The following is a 22,505-nucleotide window of genomic DNA, read 5'->3' as shown; positions in this document are numbered from 1 at the left end:
GATTTGATGTCGCACGGTAACCTTAGGGCGTTCCTGCGGCGGTCATAGAATTTTCAAGGCAGACGCAAGGTGCCCGCAGGGGGACCGCAGGGGGGCCCTTCGGCGAACGTGCGGCCAGACGGACGGTAACGAGTGGGTATATATACCAGTTCTTTTTTTTAACTGAAATAAAAATATACCAGTATATATAAATATATAACTGAATATACCGTGGTGCCCCCAGAATCCGAACGCCCCATTGTTTGAACAAATTGGAATCCGAACAATTTTCTCGAGAAAATTTGGCCCTAAAAACTTAATACATTTTAAACTAGAACGGGCACTCAGTAGAGCTCATACCTTCGCCGCCGCAACTTTTTTCCGGGCACATTTGAAAAACGTCATTTTAAAACGTCCATGACATCACAACCGTCAGTCCAATTGCCGTCAAATTTGGTGTGTAACCTCCTTGAAGGCAGTCCAACAAAATGGAATGATAAACACTGAAAAATTAAAGTTGAAAAATGATGTCATCTTTTGATGTCATTTTGACGCACTTCCGGGGACGTCACGTCCAATCGGGGACTACCATTCTGAAAGCTCGTAGTTCACTGAACGTTTCAACGTTGGTTTCATGTCAATAGCTCTATTAGATCTGAAGCTATGCCTACAAGTATATTTTGACCTTGAGTGTGACCTTGACCTTGACTACAGAGTTAATTGGCAAAACCTGTACATCAATAAACAGATATTTTGGTACTGACCCTAATGCCTGGATTTGGGAGACTTTGCTTTATAAATTATATAGATATTTGAATGTAAATATCAGGACATTTTAGCCACAATTGAAAAACGTAATGTTCAAAGGTCAATGACGTCATAACGGTCAGTCCGATTGAAGTCAAATTTGGTGTGTGACATCCTTAAGGTAAATCCTACAAAACGGTATGATCAAAACTGATGAGATCGAAAATTGAAAATTTACGTCATCTTGTGACGTCATTTAGACGCACTTCCGATGACGTTACGTCAAATCCGACACTACATATCCGAAAGGTATCTCGTCATGGAAAATATGGCGGTGGTTGCATGTCGATAGCTGTATTATGAAGGAAGTTATGCTCAAAAGAGTGTTTTTGACCATTTCATGACCTTGACCTTTGACCCGATCGCTCCCAACATCTAATCAAATCGTCCTTGGATACTCACGAATCATCCCACTAAATTTCATGCAATTCGGTTTAATACTTTCTGAGTCATGCGAATAACAAACAAACACACATATTCACAAATAAATAAATACACAGCGACCAAAACATAACCTTTCGCAGAATGCGAAGGTAAAAACCGAACACAACGTAGCGTTCATGTTTGTTCATGTGTCTCCTACACCTGTTCGAGCCGCATCTTCGCGCTTGGTTCATTCAGTTCGTCTGTGGAAGTCCTCGTGAAAGCATCTCTCGTGTGTCGATCGATACTTTAGGCCTCAGTCACATTTGCTCTACGGCGAGGATACGGCGGCCGTACGCCCTCTGAATTGACAGAAACGTGCGGCGGCCGCAGAGTTTCTGCAGTGGCCTCAGGGTGGCCCTACGCCGTTTGGCTATCTTTTCCAGGCCGTAGAGGTCGCCGTGGAATTATAACGCAGAGTTATAACTTTTTTCATTTGTACGTTCGCCGTAGAAATTCGACAAGCCGAAACAAAAGAACTGGTTAAAAAAAGAAAAAATTAACCCATTCGTAACCGTCCGTCTGGCCGCACGTTCGGCTTAGGGTCCCCCTGCGGTCGCCTTGCACCTCCCTTCAAAATTCTATGACCGCCGCAGGAACGCCCTAAGGTCACCGTGTGACATAAATCAAAGACCGTACGGCACACCCATGCTTTCGGTCTCCACAATTTATAAATACGCCGTGCGGCTCCCCGAAAAATAACACTGACAAATGTGTCCAAGAGCAGCGTCCAAAACCTAAAGGTTTTCTCGGCTAAAATTTTTTTTTTTTAAAACAACAATAACAACTTCCGATATTTCGTCATGTGCCTTCATTAAGCCAATAGCGAAACCCGTCATAATGTATTTACGTATTTACGATATATCTTGTATTTCCGAAACATATAATGTATTTACGAAATTACAATACGATAAATGGAATAATCTTTAAATAGTAACGTCAACTTTTCCAAACTTTAAAGCAAATGTCCGAATATATTTAAAAGTTCATGATCGATGCTCTCAAAAGGCACCGTCTATGTGAGGATGTGTACATGTGCTCAGTATTTAAGGCGATCCAGATCTTGCATATACATGAGCCGAGTCCGAGAGATTAAGGTTTTGTCTTCAGAAGAAGAAGAAGAAGAAGAAGAAGAAGAACAACAACAACACCAAGCTCTCTATGAGCATATGTGACTGCTTCATTGTGTGACCGTGGAAATACTGCGGCCGCTTTATAATTGCTGGTGCCCATACAATTTTGTAGACCCTCCGGCCGCAGAGCCAAATGTGACAGGGCTTACCTCGTGTTTTCATCTTCATTTGTGGTTTGTTTTTTAATCATCTTGTGTTTTAATTAATAACAAAAAAAGCAATCCGATCACGTGGTGTGACGGACTGTCGGGCAAGGATTGAATTTCACAGCAAAACCGGTTGTAATTTGGAATATCCATGATTACGTCAGCCCGATGCGTTTGATGAAAGTGATTGTGGTTCTGCAGGCATCGTGTTTGATGAGCTGCCCTGGGGGCAGCGCTCTCGCAGAGTGCGCGAGCAATCGGAACCCAGGACGGAGCTCGAGCCTGTGTGGACCTTTGGATGTGGCGATTGTACCAGTTTACATACAATACACCGCCACCGAAGGTCATTTAATCATCTTATTTTACCTTAAACATGGGGAATTTCAGTTTAAAGTGCCTTGAAAGTGGGTTTTCTTTGGGTCCACGAACGGATTAATTCACTCCATTATTTCTTATTGGGAAAATATTTTTGGAATCCGAACTTTTTGCAATCAGAACAGCCTCCTGAATGAATTAAATTTGGGTTCTGGGGGCACCACTGTATAGGCAAACACCTATACTCCGATCTCTAGCAGTAGCGCACGGTCGACGCAGACTGCCACGGAGGCCGTACGTAGGTGCACGGCGGGCGTAGGGGAACCGTGCGTCGACCCTGCGTTGCCCACAGGTAGTCACACAGACCGCAAGGCCACCGTACGGCGACCGTGGAAATAGTGCGGCCGCCGTAATTTTTTGGGGGCTGGGAAAATTCATTTTTCATTGAGAAGAGCTTACGGCAGCCGCACGAATAACGCAAGCCCACCGTATGCCCTACGTACAGTCGACGTGGAACACATCTATGTCATAGCTTGGCCTGTCAAGTTGTTATGGCGAACGTAGAAATGAAAAAAAGTTATAACTCCATGCTACAATTCCACGGAGACCCTACGGCCTGTAAAATATAGCCAAACGGCATAGGTCCTCCCTGAGGCCACCTCAGCTTCTCTGCGGCCGCTGCACGTTTCTGTCAATTCAGAGGGCGTACGGCTGCTGTATCCTCGCCGTAGAGCAAATGTGATCTTGGCCTAAATAACAGCAAAATCTGGAGTGAATTCTAAAAATGGTAAGAAATCAGCAATGTTTTGGTTTTTCCGGGCATGTCTCATGAGCAATCAGCTAGCTATCGCTTGCCAAGCCAGCCATTCCTTATCAACCATCTCAATGGAATGCTGGCTTGAGTGCTTAAGCCACTTGGCAAGCACCCTACAGTCTGAAATCTGAAAACCCACTCCGTGAGAGTACCTCCTGTGCAGCTTCCCTTCGCAGGGCAGCTCACAGGATGACGGGATTGGGGCAAAGCCTTCGGAACCCCCAATCTTTGATGATAGGAGGGAAACCACGGGGTAACATTCCCGGGTCAGATTGCGGGAGAGTGTGTCGGGGTGGTGCTGAGGTGTCATCCAACAGATGGCGGTCTCCTCAGGTTAACCTGAGGCAGTCCCTTCGGGTGGTTGCCTGGAATGTCCCATCCCTTAGAGTGGATAATCAGGATCATCGCTAAGAGATCAGGATTATCCCATCCCTAAGAATCTCTGTTATCTGAGCTAAAGCATTTGGACATCGGTATTGCAGCACTCTCTGAGGTTCGGAGACCGGATTGCGGCGAGATCATAGTGGGTGGTTACAACTACTATTGGTCTGATCGCTCTGATGGTTACCATACCCAAGGAGTTGCTGTAGCTGTGTCCAATAAGCTGACTCCAATAAGCTGACTCCAATGATAATTGAGGTAACACCGGTCAATGAGCAAATTATGAGACTAAGGATTCATCACTCTTTGGGTGTCATTTCCTTGGTCTCTGTATATGTTCCAATTGAGGCGAGTGATCTCACCATGAAGGACGCATTCTATGCCACGCTGGAGTCTGTGGTTGATCAGTGCCCCAGGCAAGATACACTTCTAGTCTTGGGGGATTTTAATGCATCGACTGAAACTAATAGGGATGGTTATGAGACATGTGTTGGTCCCCATGGGTCTGGAATTGTGAACCAGAATAGTACTAAGTTCCTTGACTTGTAAGAAGTCATGGACTGTTGGTGGCTGGATCATGGTTTCAGCACCGACAAGTTCATCGCTGGACTTGGCATTCCAATGCTGGTGGTGTGGCAAAGGAGATTAACTGCTCTATGATCATCGATTGAGGATGATTCAGAACTTGCAGGGTCTACCTCGAGTGCTCAATTCCTCAATACTGACCACTGGTTTGTTGCAACTCTTAAATTGCACCTTGAATCCAGGAGAATGGTACCATGCCAGCCTTGGCTGGATGATGGCAAGCTCAAGGATGAGAGGGTAGCTGAGGAGTTTGCGAGCAGGCTGAGTGGAGGTTTGGGGGGTCTGGGTGCTTTGGGGGATCCTGAAGAGTTGTGGAGTGCCTTCAAGCCCACCATCCTTGATGTTGCCGGTAGGTGTCTTGGAACTCACCGGAAGGTGAAGAATAATTTTGTCTCTCAAGGGACACTGGATACCATTGCCCAGAGTTGCAGGGCCAGGCTGAATGGCAGAGCTGAGCTGTTCAGGGAACTGAGGCATAAAACTGTACGTGTGCTAAGGGTGGACAAAGGGTGGACAATGCAAATTATCTTCGTAAATGTGTACCATGTAGCGCCGCTCCCGGTGGTGGTGAGAGAATGTATTACGAGTGACCATCAGAACCCTCAATTGTTTCACAGCTCACGAGTAAGAGGACTCCGTGTTATTTTCACACTCGCTTAGCCGATGTTGCTTTAGCCTCGATTGCAAAAATATTCAGAGTAATTCCTGTTTTATTGCCTTTTCTGCATTGGAAAGGTGTATATACAGCAGCATGAGCGTCGTTCCACCTTATCATGCCATTCTTCCAAGTATATCTCAGAATAATGACAATAGCATATTAATAATAATATTAACATGACAGTATTGCAAATTATTAATAGGACCATAATTGGTGGATATAAAAAGAATAATGTGATCCTCCAGCCATTTCCATAGAATATAATGGCATCTGCTCTTGCATATGGTAGCTAAACTGCCAGGGTAACTATAATTTCTTAGAAGCACAGCTGTGCCCCTCTTCCAGGACACTGGTACTCATTTCACCAACCTCAGAGGGATAGCAGGCTGAATAAACCCCACTTGGTGTTAATTCAGCAGCCAAAAGGGCTCAAACTCAGGACTCTAAGACAGCCACCCCAACCAGGAAACCAACACCAGGCTTATGTGATGGTAGCAGTTGTAACTATGTGATAATACATTAAATCTTCTTATGAGTAAAGTATTATAATGATGTTGCATTAATGGGTTAACTGTCTGGATGCAGCTGAGGTTGTGGATCTATATTCTAGATGTATGTAATCTACTGATGAGGATCCATGATTGAGGTTGTGGATTCGCTGTTTGTGGAGGTCCTGGGTTGAAAGGATAGAAAGCTCAAGGAAGAAAGATGACCAGCTGATGATCCATGCAGTCGGGAAACCAGTCAATCGCTTTCAGGTTGAGGTTTTTACTTTAGGTAAGGGAACGATGTTTTGAGGTTAACAATTTAAATAACGATACATACCACGATATCTCAAAAACCTGTGGATGGATTCGGATGAAACCTGGTGGACAGATTGGGGGTGTGACCTCGACGAAGTGATTCGATTTTGGTGAAGATCCAAATCCGTATTTGGATACCCAAGTGTCTGATCTGCAATGATTGTGCACCACAGTTTGAAAAATCCCAGGGTATATTTCTGCTCGTTAGCACCGGTTCCCACTGATCCACAAAATTATTTAATCTTCAAAGTGATTCTTCATCATTGAGAGATAGGGCACGATATTTCAAAAATGTATTGGGCCCGATATGTTCTTGTGGATCAGGCATTACGTGGCCGAGGTATGCGCTCTATTGATTGCCCTTCTTGTTATTTACATGAGGAGGTTGGGTGGCGGTTGGGGATGGAGTGAGGGCGGATGCTGAATTGAGAAAAGGAAGAGAAGAAGGGAGCATGATATAAATGGAAATTATGGGAAGTGCATGAGTAATAGAGAGAGAATGGAAAAAATGTTGAAGATGTAATTTAGGGAAGGGAAGCAGACAATGAGATCGGAGAGGTCAGGCTTGGGGGAGGGGGAGGTGTCTTAATTCCACAATATATGCCAAGATAAGGAAAACGTCTTGGAAATACTTTCAGTATAATTCAGTGCATCATCATGCAAGCAAGCCTGGTGTTGGCTTCACGCTGAAGGTGGCTGGTTTAAGATATTGGGGTCTTGAGTTCAAACCCCTGTCATGCTGTTGAAGTAACACCAGGTGGGTTGATGCAGCCTATCATCCTTCAGAGGTTGGCAAAATGAGCACCAGCTTATGGGTGAGGGGCATTGCATCAGTATCACAGCTGTGCCACCAGACAATGATGTAGTCAAGGAGCCACAGGCTACTTACAAATAAATAAATTATGCTGGTCCTCTGCATATCTCTCATTGGTAAAGAATCAATTTTAATAATTTGATTATCTAGACCTAGATCCGGATCTTCACCAAAATCTCATAATTCCTGCCTTGTCATGCACCCAACCTCTCCACTGAATTTCGTCTGAATCCCTCCAAAACTGTTTGAGATATTTTGCACACAAACAAGCAAGAAAGATATGCATAGCACAAGACTTGCAAAATCCAAAAAACGAATTTGACCTTAAAAAATAATTGGTGGTTGAATTCAGTGACTAAATGTGCAAATCTTCAAATTTCAAGTTAATGGGGTGAAAATTGAGGATTTTAGCAATTTCATCCAAGTTGTTGACCTTTTGGTCTTTGTTGACCTCAAAAATAATTGGCTGATTGAATTCAGTAACCTAAAATATAAATCGTCTGAAAATTTCAAGTCAATTGGATGAAAATTGACAATTTTAGGAATTCTGCCAATGTTGAGCTTTTTAGCCTATGTTGACCTCAAAAATAATTGATCGTTGAATTGAGTGACCTGATGTGCAAATCCTCTTCAAATTACAAATCATGGGATGAAAATTGAGGATTTTAGAAATCTCACCTAAGTTGTTGACCTTTTGCCTATGTTCACCTTTTGACCTTATGACCTCAAAATCAATAGGCTTCTTGCTTATGACAAACTCTACCATTTCATGAAGTTTTGTGAAGATTGGTGGAAAATTGTGACCAGTAGACAATTGACATACAGACAAACAAACAGAATCACAGACCAGATCAACCAATATACTTGCGAATCTTCAATATCCCCCTCATTATTCTGGGAGGAGTCATCCTTTGTTGGGGGAGGGGGGGGTGGACAGCCCCAATAAAAATGTCTGTTGCCTCTTCCAGGACTAACAGGCATCTCACCACCATGGGTTGCAAACACCGGCCAGACATTTTGTGATTGGCGTTTTTGGAGCATGTGACGCTTTGCTGTGTGCCTTTTTGTGACCGCAAGTCTTCACCTGGCCCCACCTGCAAACAATAGGTGTTTACGCATACAACATTATCCTGACTATCCTGTCTATAAATTATATATGCCACCTCCTCAGCATCACATTTTACAAGAAAATTTATTCTGAGAGGTGCCTGATGCATGGCAATTTAACGTATTCAAAACACAGGGACCATGTTACACTTACCAGTCTATAGCTAAGAATCGCCCACTCCCCCTTCCCTGTAACAATATGTACGTTTCTTAAGAGGAATACATTTGATGACATCAATAAAGTTTTACTACACATCTCCACTCTTTTGTTCCTCTTTTCTCTCTCATCCAAGAAAGTGCCTTCCTGAGGCTGTTAAATCCGACTCTTCCTTCCAGGGATTCAAGCTAAGTGATGCACCACTATCTCATTTCATCCCCCATTCCTCCCCATGGTCTTTTCAACCCCCATGAACACAACCTAACCAAACATTCTTGCAGGTTATTGTGTTTTATTTCCCTTATTTGTCATGTCCCCCTGTAGCCCCGCTGTAAGTACTGTATGTGGCAATTTTACCCCCTGTCTCTTCGCTGTGCCACATCGCAAGATTTTAGATACCAGCATTAAGAAATACCAAAACAAAGGTGGGACTTGGTTGCTGAGTCCCTTCTTCAAATCCTGAGTCACAAGACCTCGAGTTTAATTTGAGTTTTGAAATGCTTTTGCAAGTCAGAATCAAACACTGGTTATCCCTCATCCACTTCTTAAGTCTCTTCGTTGTTTTATTTGGTTGTAATAAATGTGCAAATGTCTTTTAGCATTTGCTTTTCCCTTGAGACAATCTCAGCCTCTTCTCCAATATGAATATAGTCTTTGCATGAGATGTGAAATAAGAGTTCAAAGCAAGCATGATTGGTTGAACAAACTCTTTCCATTATTTTTTGTGCATTTGCTGATGACATATAATCATGGATTTCTGTTGGACAGGATTGTGACTTGACATTTAACAAATCAGTAATTTTAATCAGTAAAATGAGTGCTGCTGGGCATTAGCTACATTCAATCATTCGAAGCGGCACAGTTCAATTTCCGTCATCCATATCCTATTCTGCGTTGCCTTTTTCTCTGGACAGGATTACCATTCAGGTTTCTGGCCTTTTGCCATTAATGCAGCTGATACACTGCTCTACTCCAATAACTAATAATAATAATAATAAAAAAATAATAAAGGCGGTTAATTGGGTGTAAGGAAGGGAGGGTAACGAAAACACAACAAAGAAGAAAAAGAGCAATCAGAGATTGCAGACTGTCACCAGGACTTTCATGTGGTGCAATTTGTGTGGTGTTTATGTACTGGTGTGTTACCTAATTAAGAAGAGACATAACTAGAACTGCCACTATATAACTCCTGGCAGTGATGACCGGGTACCAAGACATCCCGCTTTGAGGCCACCCCGCTTTGATCAGACACCTGACCCTGACCCTGACGTTTATTATTATTCAAATTAATTCAGAATGGGATTAAAATAAATTCAATTCAAATCAAATGCAAGACCAAACACTGTAGGTACAGTCCTCCATTGGAGTAATCAGAAGGAACCCAAACAAGCAAAAAGCAAAAATGAAGTCATCAGGAGGAACCTGCATAGGACTCGCAATTCAGATGCTACTCCTCTACCCTCAAAGCCATCCAGGCACAGCCAAAAGAGCCTCATTCAAAAAGAAAAAGAAAAAAAGAAACCAGATCAAACAAATTAAATAATTCTGGTTGCCAAAACATGTGTCCAATCAAGTTGAAATACAAGACATGTATTCGTCATCACGACTAGATCAAAGAAGTGAAGTTTCACGTTGATTGATTAAACGGTTCCAGAGAAAACATTATTTAATGTTTTTCTTCAATCCAATATGGCTGCCAAACCATGTATCCTATCAATTATTCCTTAAGAAACTTGTACAACCCTGGCTTGGGGAACATTTGTGTGAAGTTTCCCCTCGATCTACCCAGCCGTTCTGGAGAATAAGATTTTTTATAGGTTTATGGTAAATCCAATATGGCTGCCAAACCATGTGACCTATGACATCATATGTGTGAACCTTTTGTTCCTCATGGATAGGCAGTCACACATGTAAAGTTTTGCCTCGATCTGTTCAGCCACTTCAGAGAAGATTTTGGAAGGTTTAAAAAAAACAAAACATTTTGACTGCCAAATCATGTGACCGATGACAACATCAACTTTTTTTTTCTGTGGACCATTTTATCCCTAGATGACCCTCAAAACTTTTCATACTGATCAGATGTAGTATGAAAAGATCAGATACATATGCAATTAACACGTCATAGCGAAGGCACCTGCGACATCATGAAATAAAAATCACACTAAGTCCCCATGAGGAATATTTGCTATGTGCCAAGTTTCAATTTTTCCCTTGGTGCAGTTTCAGAGACACAGGGGGCCAATGTTTTTCCATTTTTCCAACATGGCTGCAACACCACGTGACCAATGATGTTATAATTATAATTGGAAACATTCTACATGAGTAGTCGCTCCTCTGGTGAAAATTTCATCTCAATCCAACAAGCGGTTGCAGAGATAACAAATAAACAAGAAGAAGACATCATGCAAATTTCAAGTGAATGGGATGAAAAGTGAGGATTTTAGAAATACCACCTTAGTTGTTGACCTTAGGCCTATGTTGACTTGTCCGTGTTGACCTCAAAAATAATTGGCGAGTTGAATTCAGTGACCGGAAGTATAAATCCTCTTCAAATTTCAAGTCAATCGGATGAAAGTTGAGGATTTAAAAAATCTCACCTAAGTTGTTGACCTTTGGCTTATGTTGGCGTTTTGACCTCAAAAACAATGGGCTTGTTGCTTATGCCAAACTCTACCATACGGTGAAGTTTCGTGAATATCGATTTAAATTTGTGACCTGCAGACGATTGACAGACAGACAGACAGACAGACAGACAGACAGACAGACAGACAGACAGAGACAGAATAACAAAATCGACTGACCAATATACTTGAAAAAAATCTTCTATTTTGCAAGTAAGAAACAAACACAGAGAGAAACAGACAAACAAGTGGACCCAAATGCAATACCCTCTCCTTTGACGAGGGTAAAAATAACAAACTTACAACACAAACGCAGGCAATACCCTTGGAGCTTTCTTGTACCCCCCTTCCCTCAACAGCACATATCCATCCATCCATCCATCCATCCATCCATCGGGACCATACTCTGTGGGGAGCGTCGGTGCTGCCGAAGCAGTCTCCTGGGCTATTGGGCACAATCCTGGACAAGTCACCACTCCGACACAGAACAGCACACACATCTCCTCTAGTTTAGACATTTATGAGCGAACTCACAAGCATTCCTGCATTAAAGTGTCTCTTTGTTGGTTGAGTTGGTTGGATGAGGGGAGGGGAGGGATTCATAGGTGAAGCACACATCACCAAGGCAATATCAAAAATGAAATTCATAACTGCATTTGAATGTTCACCTTGGAAAAAGGAAGACAGAACGTTAAAATAACATTTGGAAGCGAAACCTGTGCATCGAGTGGAGATTTCTGGAAGTTGAAAAGGGAAGGGTGCTGGGGAGAGAAGTGAGAAGTTTGTTCAGTTGTTTTTTTTTTGTTTTTGTTTTTTAACACTCCATGTTGTATTTATTTATCGTCCAGCATGACCCTTGCCAAAAAAACTGCTTCAATGGAATCAGCGCTCTGTAACAGAGAGTATGTTACATGATCAAAATAAAGACCAATTACTGCACCGTAGTACCAAGAAGCCAGACGCAACACACACACACACACACACACACACACACACACACACACACACACACACACACACACACACACACACACACACACACACACACACACACACACACACACACACACACACACACACACACACACACACACACGTGCTTTGCCGACATAGGAAATTTTTCTGGAATCAGCAGGTTGGAGTCAGTGTGATGAAAAAACTACAGTAGTTACTGTATACAACCCAGGAAACCTTGAGTAGCTTTCAGCGAAAAACAACGTTGCATTTAATATGGAATAGGCAAAGCCTAGAAGCGAACGTAGAATTCTTCGTACATTCGCTTCTTAAATATATCAAATTAAACAGTCTTTTTGCTATGATTTTTCGGACATTTGTGCATACAACTTGGTCACAACTGTATCCTCGCCAACGATACCGTGGTACATGTAAGCGCCGCACAGCTGATGATTTTGACAGATCTGAGGTCAGTCAGGTGCAGAGCAGACGATGCTGCAATTTCCGGTTACTTTGGCCTGGATTCGGGATCAGCGATAGAAAAATGTAAATCACGATTAAAAAATATTTTTTGATGATGTGGGAAATATCTTTATTAAAATCAGTGGAGGAAATATACACCATGTCTGATATTTGGGTCTTTCATGTCTCCGACGATGCCTTTATCTCCAGGGACGCATCATTCCCCATGACAAAAACCGGAAGCAAAAGGGTCATAGCCAACGACACGGATTCCAAATTGTCAGGGTATTGTGTTGTTGTTGTTGTTGTTTCCTATTCTCTCATGTGCACGCGTTGAGTATGAAACTCACTACGTTCGCTATTAAGACATTTCAGAGATATGTTCACAATCATTATTATTGTTTATGAACAGCTGCGTGTGATGGGTGGAAAAAACAATTTGGTTGGTAATTTAGAAAACATGTAAATACCACAAATGGCTTGGAAATCTGGTGTTATTTCACAACAACAAATTCAGGATGACGGAGCACGAACCACTCACTCAGGGTGATGGAGCACCAACCACTCGCTAAGGATGACGGAGCACGAACCAATAGCAAAGAGTGAGGGAGCATAAACCACTCGCTCTGGGTGACACAGCATGAACCAATCGCTTAGGATGACGGAGCACCAACCACTCGCTCAGGATGACGGAGCACGAACCAATCGCAAAGAGTGAGGGAGCATAAACCACTCACTCTGGGTGACACAGCATGAACCAATTGCTTAGGATGACGGAGCACGAACCACTCACTCAGGGTGATGGAGCACCAACCACTTGATCAGGGTGACAGAGCATGAACCAATTGTTCAGGGTGACGCAGCACGAACCACTCACTCAGGGTGATGGAGCATGAACCACTCGCTCAGGGTGATGGAGCATGAACCACTCACTCAGGGTGACGGAGCACGAACCATTCGTTCAGGGTGACACAGCACGAACCACTCACTCAGGGTGATTGAGCACCAACCACTCGATCAGGGTGACGGAGCATGAACCAATTGTTCAGGGTGACGCTGCACGAACCACTCACTCAAGATGACAGCACGAACCACTCACTCAGGGTGATGGTGCATGAACCACTCGCTCAGGGTGACGAAGCATAAACCAATCGCTTAGGATGACGGAGCACAAACCACTCACTCAGGATGATGGAGCACCAACCACTCGATCAGGGTGACAGAGCACGAACCACTTGCAAAGAGTGAGGGAGCATAAACCACTCGCTCTGGGTGACACAGCATGAACCAATCGCTTAGGATGACGGAGCACGAACCACTCGCTCAAGGTGACAACACGAACCACTCACTCAGGGTGATGGAGCATGAACCACTCGCTCAGGGTGAAGGAGCACGGACCATTCATTCAGGGTGACAGCACAAACCACGCACTCAGTGTGACGGAGAATGAACCACTTGCTTAGGGTGACGGAGCACGAACCACACACTCAGGGTGACAGCACGAACCACTCACTCAGGGTGACCTCACGAACCACTCACTCAGTGTGACGGAGAATGAACCACTTGCTTAGGGTGATGAACAGGAACCACTCACTCAGTGTGATGGAGAATGAACCACTTGCTTAGGGTGACACAGCACGAACAATTCTCTCAGGGTGATGGAGCACGAACCACTCACTCAGGGTGACGGAGAATGAACCACTTGCTCATGGTGATGAGCACGAACCACTCGATCTGGATGACAGAGCACGAACCACTTGCAAAGAGTGACGGAGCATAAACCACTTGCTCTGGGTGACACAGCATGAACTAATCGCTTTGGATGATGGAGCACGAACCACTCACTCAGGGTGATGGAGCACCAACCAATTGTTCAGGGTGACGCAGCACGAACCACTTGTTCAGGGTGACGCAGCACGAACCACTTGTTCAGGGTGACGCAGCACGAACCACTTGTTCAGGGTGACACAGCACGAACCACTCGTTTAGGGTGACAGCACAAACCACTCATTTAGGGTGACACAGCACGAACCACTCATTCAGGGTGACACAGCATGAACCACTCGTTCAGGGTGACAGCACAAACCACTCATTTAGGGTGACACAGCACGAACCACTCATTCAGGGTGACACAGCATGAACCACTCGTTCAGGGTGACAGCACAAACCACTCATTTAGGGTGACACAGCACGAACCACTTGTTTAGGGTGACAGCACAAACCACTCACTCAGGGTGACGGAGCACGAACCACTCACTCAGTGTGACGGAGAATGAACCATTGCTTAGGGTGACGGAGCATGAACTACTCACTCAGGGTGACAGCACGATCCACTCACTCAGGGTGACGGAGAATGAACCACTCGATCAGGGTGACGGAGCACGAACCACTTGCAAAGAGTGACGGAGCATAAACCACTCGCTCTGGGTGACACAGCATGAACCAATTGCTTCGGATGACGGAGCACGAACCACTCACTCAGGGTGATGGAGCACCAACCAATTGTTCAGGGTGATGCAGCACGAACCACTCGTTCAGGGTGACACAGCACGAACCACTCCTTCAGGGTGACAGCACAAACCACTCGTTTCGGGTGACACAGCACGAACCACTCGTTCAGGGTGACAGCACAAACCACTCATTCTGGTTGACAGCACGAACCACTCACTCAGGGTGACGGAGCACGAACCACTCACTCAGTGTGACGGAGAATGAACCACTTGCTTAGGGTGACGGAGCACGAACCACTTGCTCAGGGTGATGAGCACGAACCACTCACTCAGTGTGACAGAGAATGAACCACTTGCTTAGGGTGACACAGCACGAACAATTTGCTCAGGGTGACGGAGCATGAACCACTCACTCAGCGTGACGGAGAATGAACCACTCGCTCTGAATGATGTGGCGCAGCAAAGGCGTCCGCAGTGAGTGAACAATTCGCTCATAATGATGTTGCACGGTGCCACTATTGACAATCGGTGCTCCGCAAGTGGCTTAAGTACTCATGCAAGCACAATGGTTGATAAGTAACGGTTGGCCTGGCTGTCGCTGCATATCATAAAGGATCCCTTGAGCTTTAAAGCCCGTCTTCACTGCGCACACAGCAGTTAATGAAGTAAAATGAGTTATTGAAATAAAATGACTTCATCCACAAAAGAGTTGTTGCTGAATGCAGAACAACCCTGGATACGTCGCAAAGTTCATTCGTCCGTGAACCAAACATTGCAGAAAATCCGTCATTTTGCCTGCTCGCCTGTGCATGTGTCAAGTGGTACATCGGTTGGGGGTCCACGCAAATGTTTAAACTTTGTTTTAAAACGTCCGTTTTTTTCTTTTTACCAGATTTGTTTTGATTCCCTGTCGAGCACCTCACAAAACCTCTGAAAATATAGACACAGATCTGGCAGACGCTATGGATAGGCAGTCCTTCTGGGGGACAGGGCGTGAGGTGGAGCAGTGAATACATTAAATCATATAGCTCAATGAAGCCGGTAAATTTTGCTACATTCCTAAATTTTTTGCTCACTCTCTATAATTCTCCAAGCAATGGAACAAGAAGATTTCAATGCTTTGGAAATTTCACACATTCTTGTGTATGTATGGAGGAGGGACCGTAGCCTTGCTTGCGTAAAGTAAATAGGTATATCGGCTTAGTTATGAGAATGATTATTTCATGAAATTATCAGATGTCACAACAGGTTTTGAAGTTTATTGAGTCCAGGCGATATCCGATCCTCAAAACCGAAATAATATTTCGATTATATACTTTGATTAGTCCGTGAGAGTAGATCGTGGAAAATCGTATTATTCATGCATGAAATCACTCCAAGCTCCTAATTTGAAAACTATAGTACTTACAAAAGCGATGTAGACAGCGATTTGTAGCTACGATGAACAGACATTCGATAATCCATCCATCCATTGGGACCATACTCTGTGCAGAGCGTTGATGCTGCCTAAGCAGTCTCCTTGGCTATTGGGCACAATCCTGGACGGGTCTCCACTCTGACACAGGATACCAGCATGCTGGCACTCATTTTGCCGACCTCAGAAAGATGACAGGCAGAGGCATCCCCACCTCGTATTAATTCAACATACGAGTGGGATTTGAACTCAGGATCCTGGGATCCCAAGCCCACCACTTTAACCATTAAGCCAAAACCAGGCATACATTTGATAATATGAGTGACAAAGGTGAAAAAAAACTTTATCATTAAGAAATTATTGCGGCCTGTTCCAACTCGAGACATTGTTCAGCAGACCAAAAACATATGGCAGCTTCAGATCCCAGAGAGGTTACCCAGGAGACGCCTTAAGACCCCAGACAGCGAGGTGGCCGAGGATCGTCTGATGAAGGATATAATTAAATAAGGCCGTTAATTATCTTCAAAAGGAGTGTTTTAATTAACCCAAACACCCAATTTCCAGTCATGCACTTCCTTGGAGTTTTCTTGGTATGCATGCCAGGTTTCAGGCTGCTAGATTTTATGGTTTTGGAGTTATGGAGGAGACATACTGACACACACATACACACACACACACACACACACACACACACACACACACACACACACACACACACACACACACACACACACACAGATATTTATTAGTATTGATTGGGTCAAAATGTCAAAGTCATAGTAATTATAAATAGCCCTCATTTGTCCAGCGTCCAGCACGGGAACGCAGGTTATTTTGCTCACGCCTTTGAGATGGGTTCTAGAAATGTGGTTGCTCGGGGAAAGACGATTACATGGAGACCCATCCCTGTAAAATGTTTATTTCTCGGCAGGGAAAATGACCAAAAGTGTTCAGGGCTTCTTCGGTAACTGCAGAGTGATAATGATAACGGTACATAATGACAGTGACAATGGCACATCATGATAAAGGTGCAGAATGACAACACGCCAAGCGGAAGAGATGGTGCATAATGACCGTTCTTTAAAATCACTTCTGTTTATTTATTTACCATTGAGCTTCAGTGTGTGTGTCCAAACCATAACTTTTTTACCATTTGAGCTTTTGTCATCAAATCTTCAACAAATCTTTATTATGAGAATATGGAGAATACAAATTAATAAAATATACAAATCTATATTTTTACCTGTTGTTTTCATCAAGTTTAGTTGGAGTACAAAGGGGACACAGACAAGCTTTGCATTTTGGGATGCCTGCTCATTGTACTGTGTTGTGCAGTTCTAACATTAAAAAAATATGCAGATGAAGTTGTTCGGTTTTATATTTATCAACCAAATGTTTTTTTTCATTAATTGTTGTCTAATCATCAAAAGTTTTTTTTTTAATAAAAAAAACAGGATTCTCAACCTTCCTTGTACTCAGAAGTTATTGGAAGCAAACACTACATGCAGCTTCTGTTTGGCATTGGCTTTAATCATTGCAAGAGATGGCTTTGCAGAGCAACGTGAAATTGAAAAGACAAGGTTTGAATGGATACTTCTTGGTGTGAATGTGGGTACGTCAAAATTTCCACCCCATCTGCACGATTGATATGTAGATGACCGAAAAGCAATTGGGATGTGTTTGCAGAACAAAACATAGAACAGCCTTGAGTTGGGAAACTATTTTCCTTGTGAAAAACTAAAAGCAATCGGGATGCGTGCTCCTTGAAAACTATTTTCCACGTGACATTTACAATCTACAGCTAGTCCAGAGGAGAGTTTCTCACTGATTGGTTTTGCGAGAAATATCAAAATGCACCAGTCATCCCTTTCCCCCTGGATCGTCTTCATCTGAAGTTGCAGTTGAAAATTGTGTTTCATGTGACTTGTTTGTGCGAATCCAAAATACGATGTTATAAACTGTTGTTTAAATAAATTATGCTGTTTATTTCATTTTAGTCACATGTTTTCAGAATATAGAATTTATAAATAAGTTGAGCATGTGAATAGCATTTCTGACCTCATGTTCTTCCTAATGGAGGACCAAATCTTCCAGGTTGAGTCTTCAGGAATTAAATGAGAGAAAGAATGAGTGAAACAAGGTCAAGGAATGATGGAATTAAGACATAAATTTAAAATGTTGTTGTTCTTCTTTCGGCTGCTCCCGTTAGGGGTCGCCACAGCGGATCATCCGTTATGATCCGCATACTGATTTGGCACAGGTTTTACGCCGGATGCCCTTCCTGACGCAACCCCGGTCACCTCTTATGACACAGGGATAAGGATTGGGTTTCGCCATGATTCCAGGCTGCCCTACACCCTCTCATAGCGCGGCTCAGCACAGAGCTCCCGTCCTCAAGTGATCCTCCAACCCAAGCCTCTGAGTTGCCAGATTACAGGCGCACGCCACTACACCCAGTATATAAATTAAAAATGTATATATATATATATATATATATATATATATATACATATATATATATATATATATATATATATATATATATATATATATATAAATATATATATATATATATATATATATATATATATATATATATATATATATATATATATTAAAATGTTATATTCATTGTACTCCCTAAATGTTTCCTTTCATCACCATTAGTCAGTACTGCACATGAAGCAACGCGAATCAATTTAGCCACTCTTATCCCCTTGAAGAAAGCAGCTATCGATTTTCAGATTTCAAAATGTAGAAGTTTAGTATTTCATTATATTTTTATGTCGGTGCTTTAGCTTTCCCTTTCTAGCATTGTTTGAGTCAACATCTGCTACAAGATGAAAGGGAGAAAGAGGCCAATTAAACGGACACACACTTCACCCCTTGCCAGCATATATATGGCAAACCTACAAATATGAAAACATCAACACTGTACATTAATTTATTTTACTTATTGTAATTTGCAGTTGCTTGGCCTTCCTAAATGTAAACATGTAAGGCACACCATTTTAAAATACTGTAAAAAAAATAGGTACAAGTTCATCTTGATTGTATCATAAATGCTCAATGTAACCTGGCCCTTTGATAGATCAGGTCAGGTATGGGAGCATGAGCCAGAGTAGCGCGTCGCTGCGTCCACTTTCTGCCGGGACTCCAGGGGCCTCTGTCTGGCCATCCTCCAGGCAAACGCCTGGCCGATCTCCATCTCCTGAAGATGCTGATCAACCTGCTGCAACCACAAGGCACGTGGTCGGCCCATTGGCCTCCTCCACTCACGAGACTCCCTCGCTGAGAGAATCTGGTGAGCAGGATCAGCGTCAGGAAAACGAGCCACATGTCCATACAGCCGCAGCTGACGCTCATGGATTATGCAGGTAACAAATCTCATTTGAGTCTCTCTCAGCAACTTCTCGTTGGACACAAAGTCCGACAAGCGATAGCCAAGGATTCTCCGAAGAGACCTGGTACCAAAGGAATTAAGTAACCACCTCAGATCTCTGGTCAGAGTCGAGGTCTCACATCCATAGAGCAAGAATGGAAGCACCAATGACCTGAATACTCGGACTTTCGTCCTCCCGCACAAGTACCGACAGCACCACACCCCATGATCCAGTGAATCCATGACTCTACAGGCCCGACCCAGACGTCTGTTGACCTCTGGCTCACAGCCAGCAGAGACATGAATATCACTGCCAAGGTAAGTGAATCTCTCCACGACCTCAACATCCTCACTACAAACAGACACAGACAGGACAGCAACATCCAATATGTCATTGAAAGCCTGGATCTTAGTTTTGACCCAGGAAACCCATAATCCCAGTGGCTGCGACTCCTCATTCAGCACCATGAGGCCCCAAAAAGGATATTTAGAGTCTCCGCAAAGATGACTGCATCATCTGCAAAATCAAAGCCAGAGATCTTGACATTCCCAAACGATGCATCGCAGCTTGATCTCTCCGATATTCTCCCCATAATCCAGTCCATACAAGTGCTGAAAAGTGTGGGGGCCAGTACACACCTCTGACGAACTCCAGTCACAACTGGAAATAAATCAGAGATGGAACCACCACATCTCACAGCATTCTAAGTACCAGAGTAGAGTTCAGACATCAAATCGATCAGTTTTGGTGGCACCACACAAAGACCAAGAATCCTCCAGAGGGCATCCCGATTCACTGAATCAAACGCTTTACAGAGATCAACATCGGCTGCAAGCAGCCCCTGCTGAAACTCTCATCTGTGCTCGGTGAAGACCCGAAGAGCAAGGATACGGTCAATCATTGACCTCTTTGGTGTAAAGCCTGACTGCTCTGGACGCTAGTGCTCAAGCAGATGGTGGTGAACCCTATTGAGACTTATCCGAGGAAAGACCTTGCCTGCCACTGAGAGCAGTGTCACCCCTTGGTAGTTGTTTCAGTCTTGGCAATCACCTTCCCTTTCGAGAGAGGGACAACAAGGCCCCTCTTCCAGACAGTGTGGATGATGCCTATTTTCCAGGCAGAGCACAGAAATGCATGCAATGACACGAGTGCAGCATTTCCACCACCCTTGTAACATTCAGCATGGATGCCACAGATTCCTGGAGCTTTACCCCATTTCAACCGGTTCACCGCAGCCTGTGTTTCCACAAACAAAGGTGGACCACGGTTGGTTAGAGGGTGAGCAATAGGGATTGTAACACCCCTGACATGCAACTCGACAGCTGGTGGATCAGCCTGGTAAAACCGCTCAAAGTAACCGGCCCCAGCGAACCTTCACTTCGGACTCCTCTGTGAAGAGCCCACCACCCTCTGCTCTAAATGCAGTAGACCGAGGGATGGGCTTGGATGAACGCAATGTGCAAATTCCCCTGTAAGCAGGATGAGAATCACTTAACCACAGGCGATGATATACCCCCTCACAGATTCCTTTCACATAGGCCTCCTTGTCCACCCTTAACGCAAGTGCAGTTTTATGTTTCAGTTGCATGAACAGCTCAGCTCTGAGGGCAAGCCTGGCCCTGTGCCTCTGGTCAATGGTGTCAAGTGTCCTTTGGGAGCCAAAATTTGCCTTTGCCCTGTGGTGAGTTCCAAGACATCCACCGGAAACATCAAGTATGGTGGTCTTGAAGGCACTCCACAACTATTCAGGATTCTCCAAAGCACACAGTCCCCCCAACTCCCCACTCAGCGTGTTTGCAAACTCCTCAGCAACCCTCTTATCCTTGAGCTAGCCAACATCCAGCCGTGGCTGGGATGGTACCATTCTCCCCGATTTAAGCTGAAACTTCAGAGTTGCGACAACAAGCCTGTGGGCAGCATTGAGGAACTGAGCACTCAGGTCGACCCTGCAGTTCTGTGTCAACCTCCAGCGATCATTAATGAGCACATGGTCAATTTCCTTTGCCATACCGCCAGCGTTGGAATACCAAGTCCAGCGATGAGCCTGTGGGTGGTGAAACCATGAACCAGCCTCCCTAAGTCCATTACTTTTTGTAAAAGCAAGGAAATTAGTGCTCTTCTGGTTTACAGTTCCAGACCCATGGGTACCAACACATGTCTCATAACCATCCCTATCATTTCCATTCGATGTATTGAAATCCCTCAAGACTCGAAGAGTATCTCCCCTGGGGCACTGTTCAACCACAGACTTGAGTGTGGCATAGAATGCGTCATTCTCGGTGAGATCACTCATCTCAATCGGAGCATATACAGAGACCACAGAAACAACACCAATGGAGTGATGAATCCTTCGTCTCATTATATGCTCATTTACTGTTGTTTCCTCAATTATCATTGGAGTCAGCTTATTGGATACAGCTTCAGCAACTCCTTGGGCATGGTTACCACCAGAGCGACCAGACCAAAAGTTGGTGTAACTACCTGCCATGATCTCACCACTATCAGGTCTCCGAACCTCAGAGAGAGCTCCAATATTGATGTCCAAACACTTGAGCTCAGATGATAACAGAGACAGGTGATCATCTTCTCTCAGGGATGGCACATTGCAGGCACCCACCCGAAGGGACCGCCTCAGGTTAACCCAAGGAGACCACCATTTGGTGGATAACACCTCAGCACCACTCTGCCACACACCACCACAATCTGACCCTGGAGGTTTACCACATGGTTTTCCTCCTATCATCAAGGAACGGGGGTCCCAAAGGCTTTGTCCCAATGCCATTATCCGGAGAGCTGCCCTGTGAAGGGCAACAGCACGGAAGGCACTCCCACTGAGTGCGTTTTCAATTTTCCTTACATTTGTGGGTTTTGTGGAATGAAGTGTTTTATGGTGGCTGGAATGTAAATCCTGCCACCAACTTCCTAAAAAAAATAAAAAATAACCCAACTGCAGGAGGACATCTACAGACACAGTTGAGCACCAGGAATGGATGGCCATTGGCTCACAAGTAGCTCCTTCACCCTTCGGCAGGTTTTCTTTTTCATCCTGCTGGGTGTCCATATCCATACATCCTCCTCACCAGAAAACCTGGTGGGAGA

At 44.1% G+C, this 22,505-nt stretch overlaps 1 protein-coding gene across 4 annotated transcripts in view; it reads right to left on the bottom strand.

The window, feature by feature from the left end:
* Positions 1-22,505, bottom strand: part of LOC147014424 (protein CFDP2-like) — a 121,096-nt gene that overhangs the window by 21,205 nt on the left and 77,386 nt on the right. For 2 of the 4 annotated variants that reach the window (XM_085852366.1, XM_085852365.1), the window contains one exon: positions 18,669-22,494. The exons of 1 other annotated variant lie outside the window; for it this stretch is intronic. In XM_085852366.1, coding sequence (XP_085708492.1) covers positions 21,235-22,473 — 1,239 coding nt within the window. In that variant the 5' untranslated portion in view covers positions 22,474-22,494 and the 3' untranslated portion in view covers positions 18,669-21,234. Of the gene's footprint in view, positions 1-4,930; positions 7,953-18,668; positions 22,495-22,505 lie in introns of those variants that run through there. One more of the 4 variants, XR_015050761.1, reaches the window with a different exon arrangement.

This window comes from Eptatretus burgeri, chromosome 13 (assembly GCF_056783735.1).
Source record: "Eptatretus burgeri isolate ZD-2024b chromosome 13, Ebu_testis_v1, whole genome shotgun sequence".
Classification (NCBI taxonomy): domain Eukaryota; kingdom Metazoa; phylum Chordata; class Myxini; order Myxiniformes; family Myxinidae; genus Eptatretus; species Eptatretus burgeri.
This window is presented reverse-complemented; position numbering and strand designations above follow the sequence as displayed.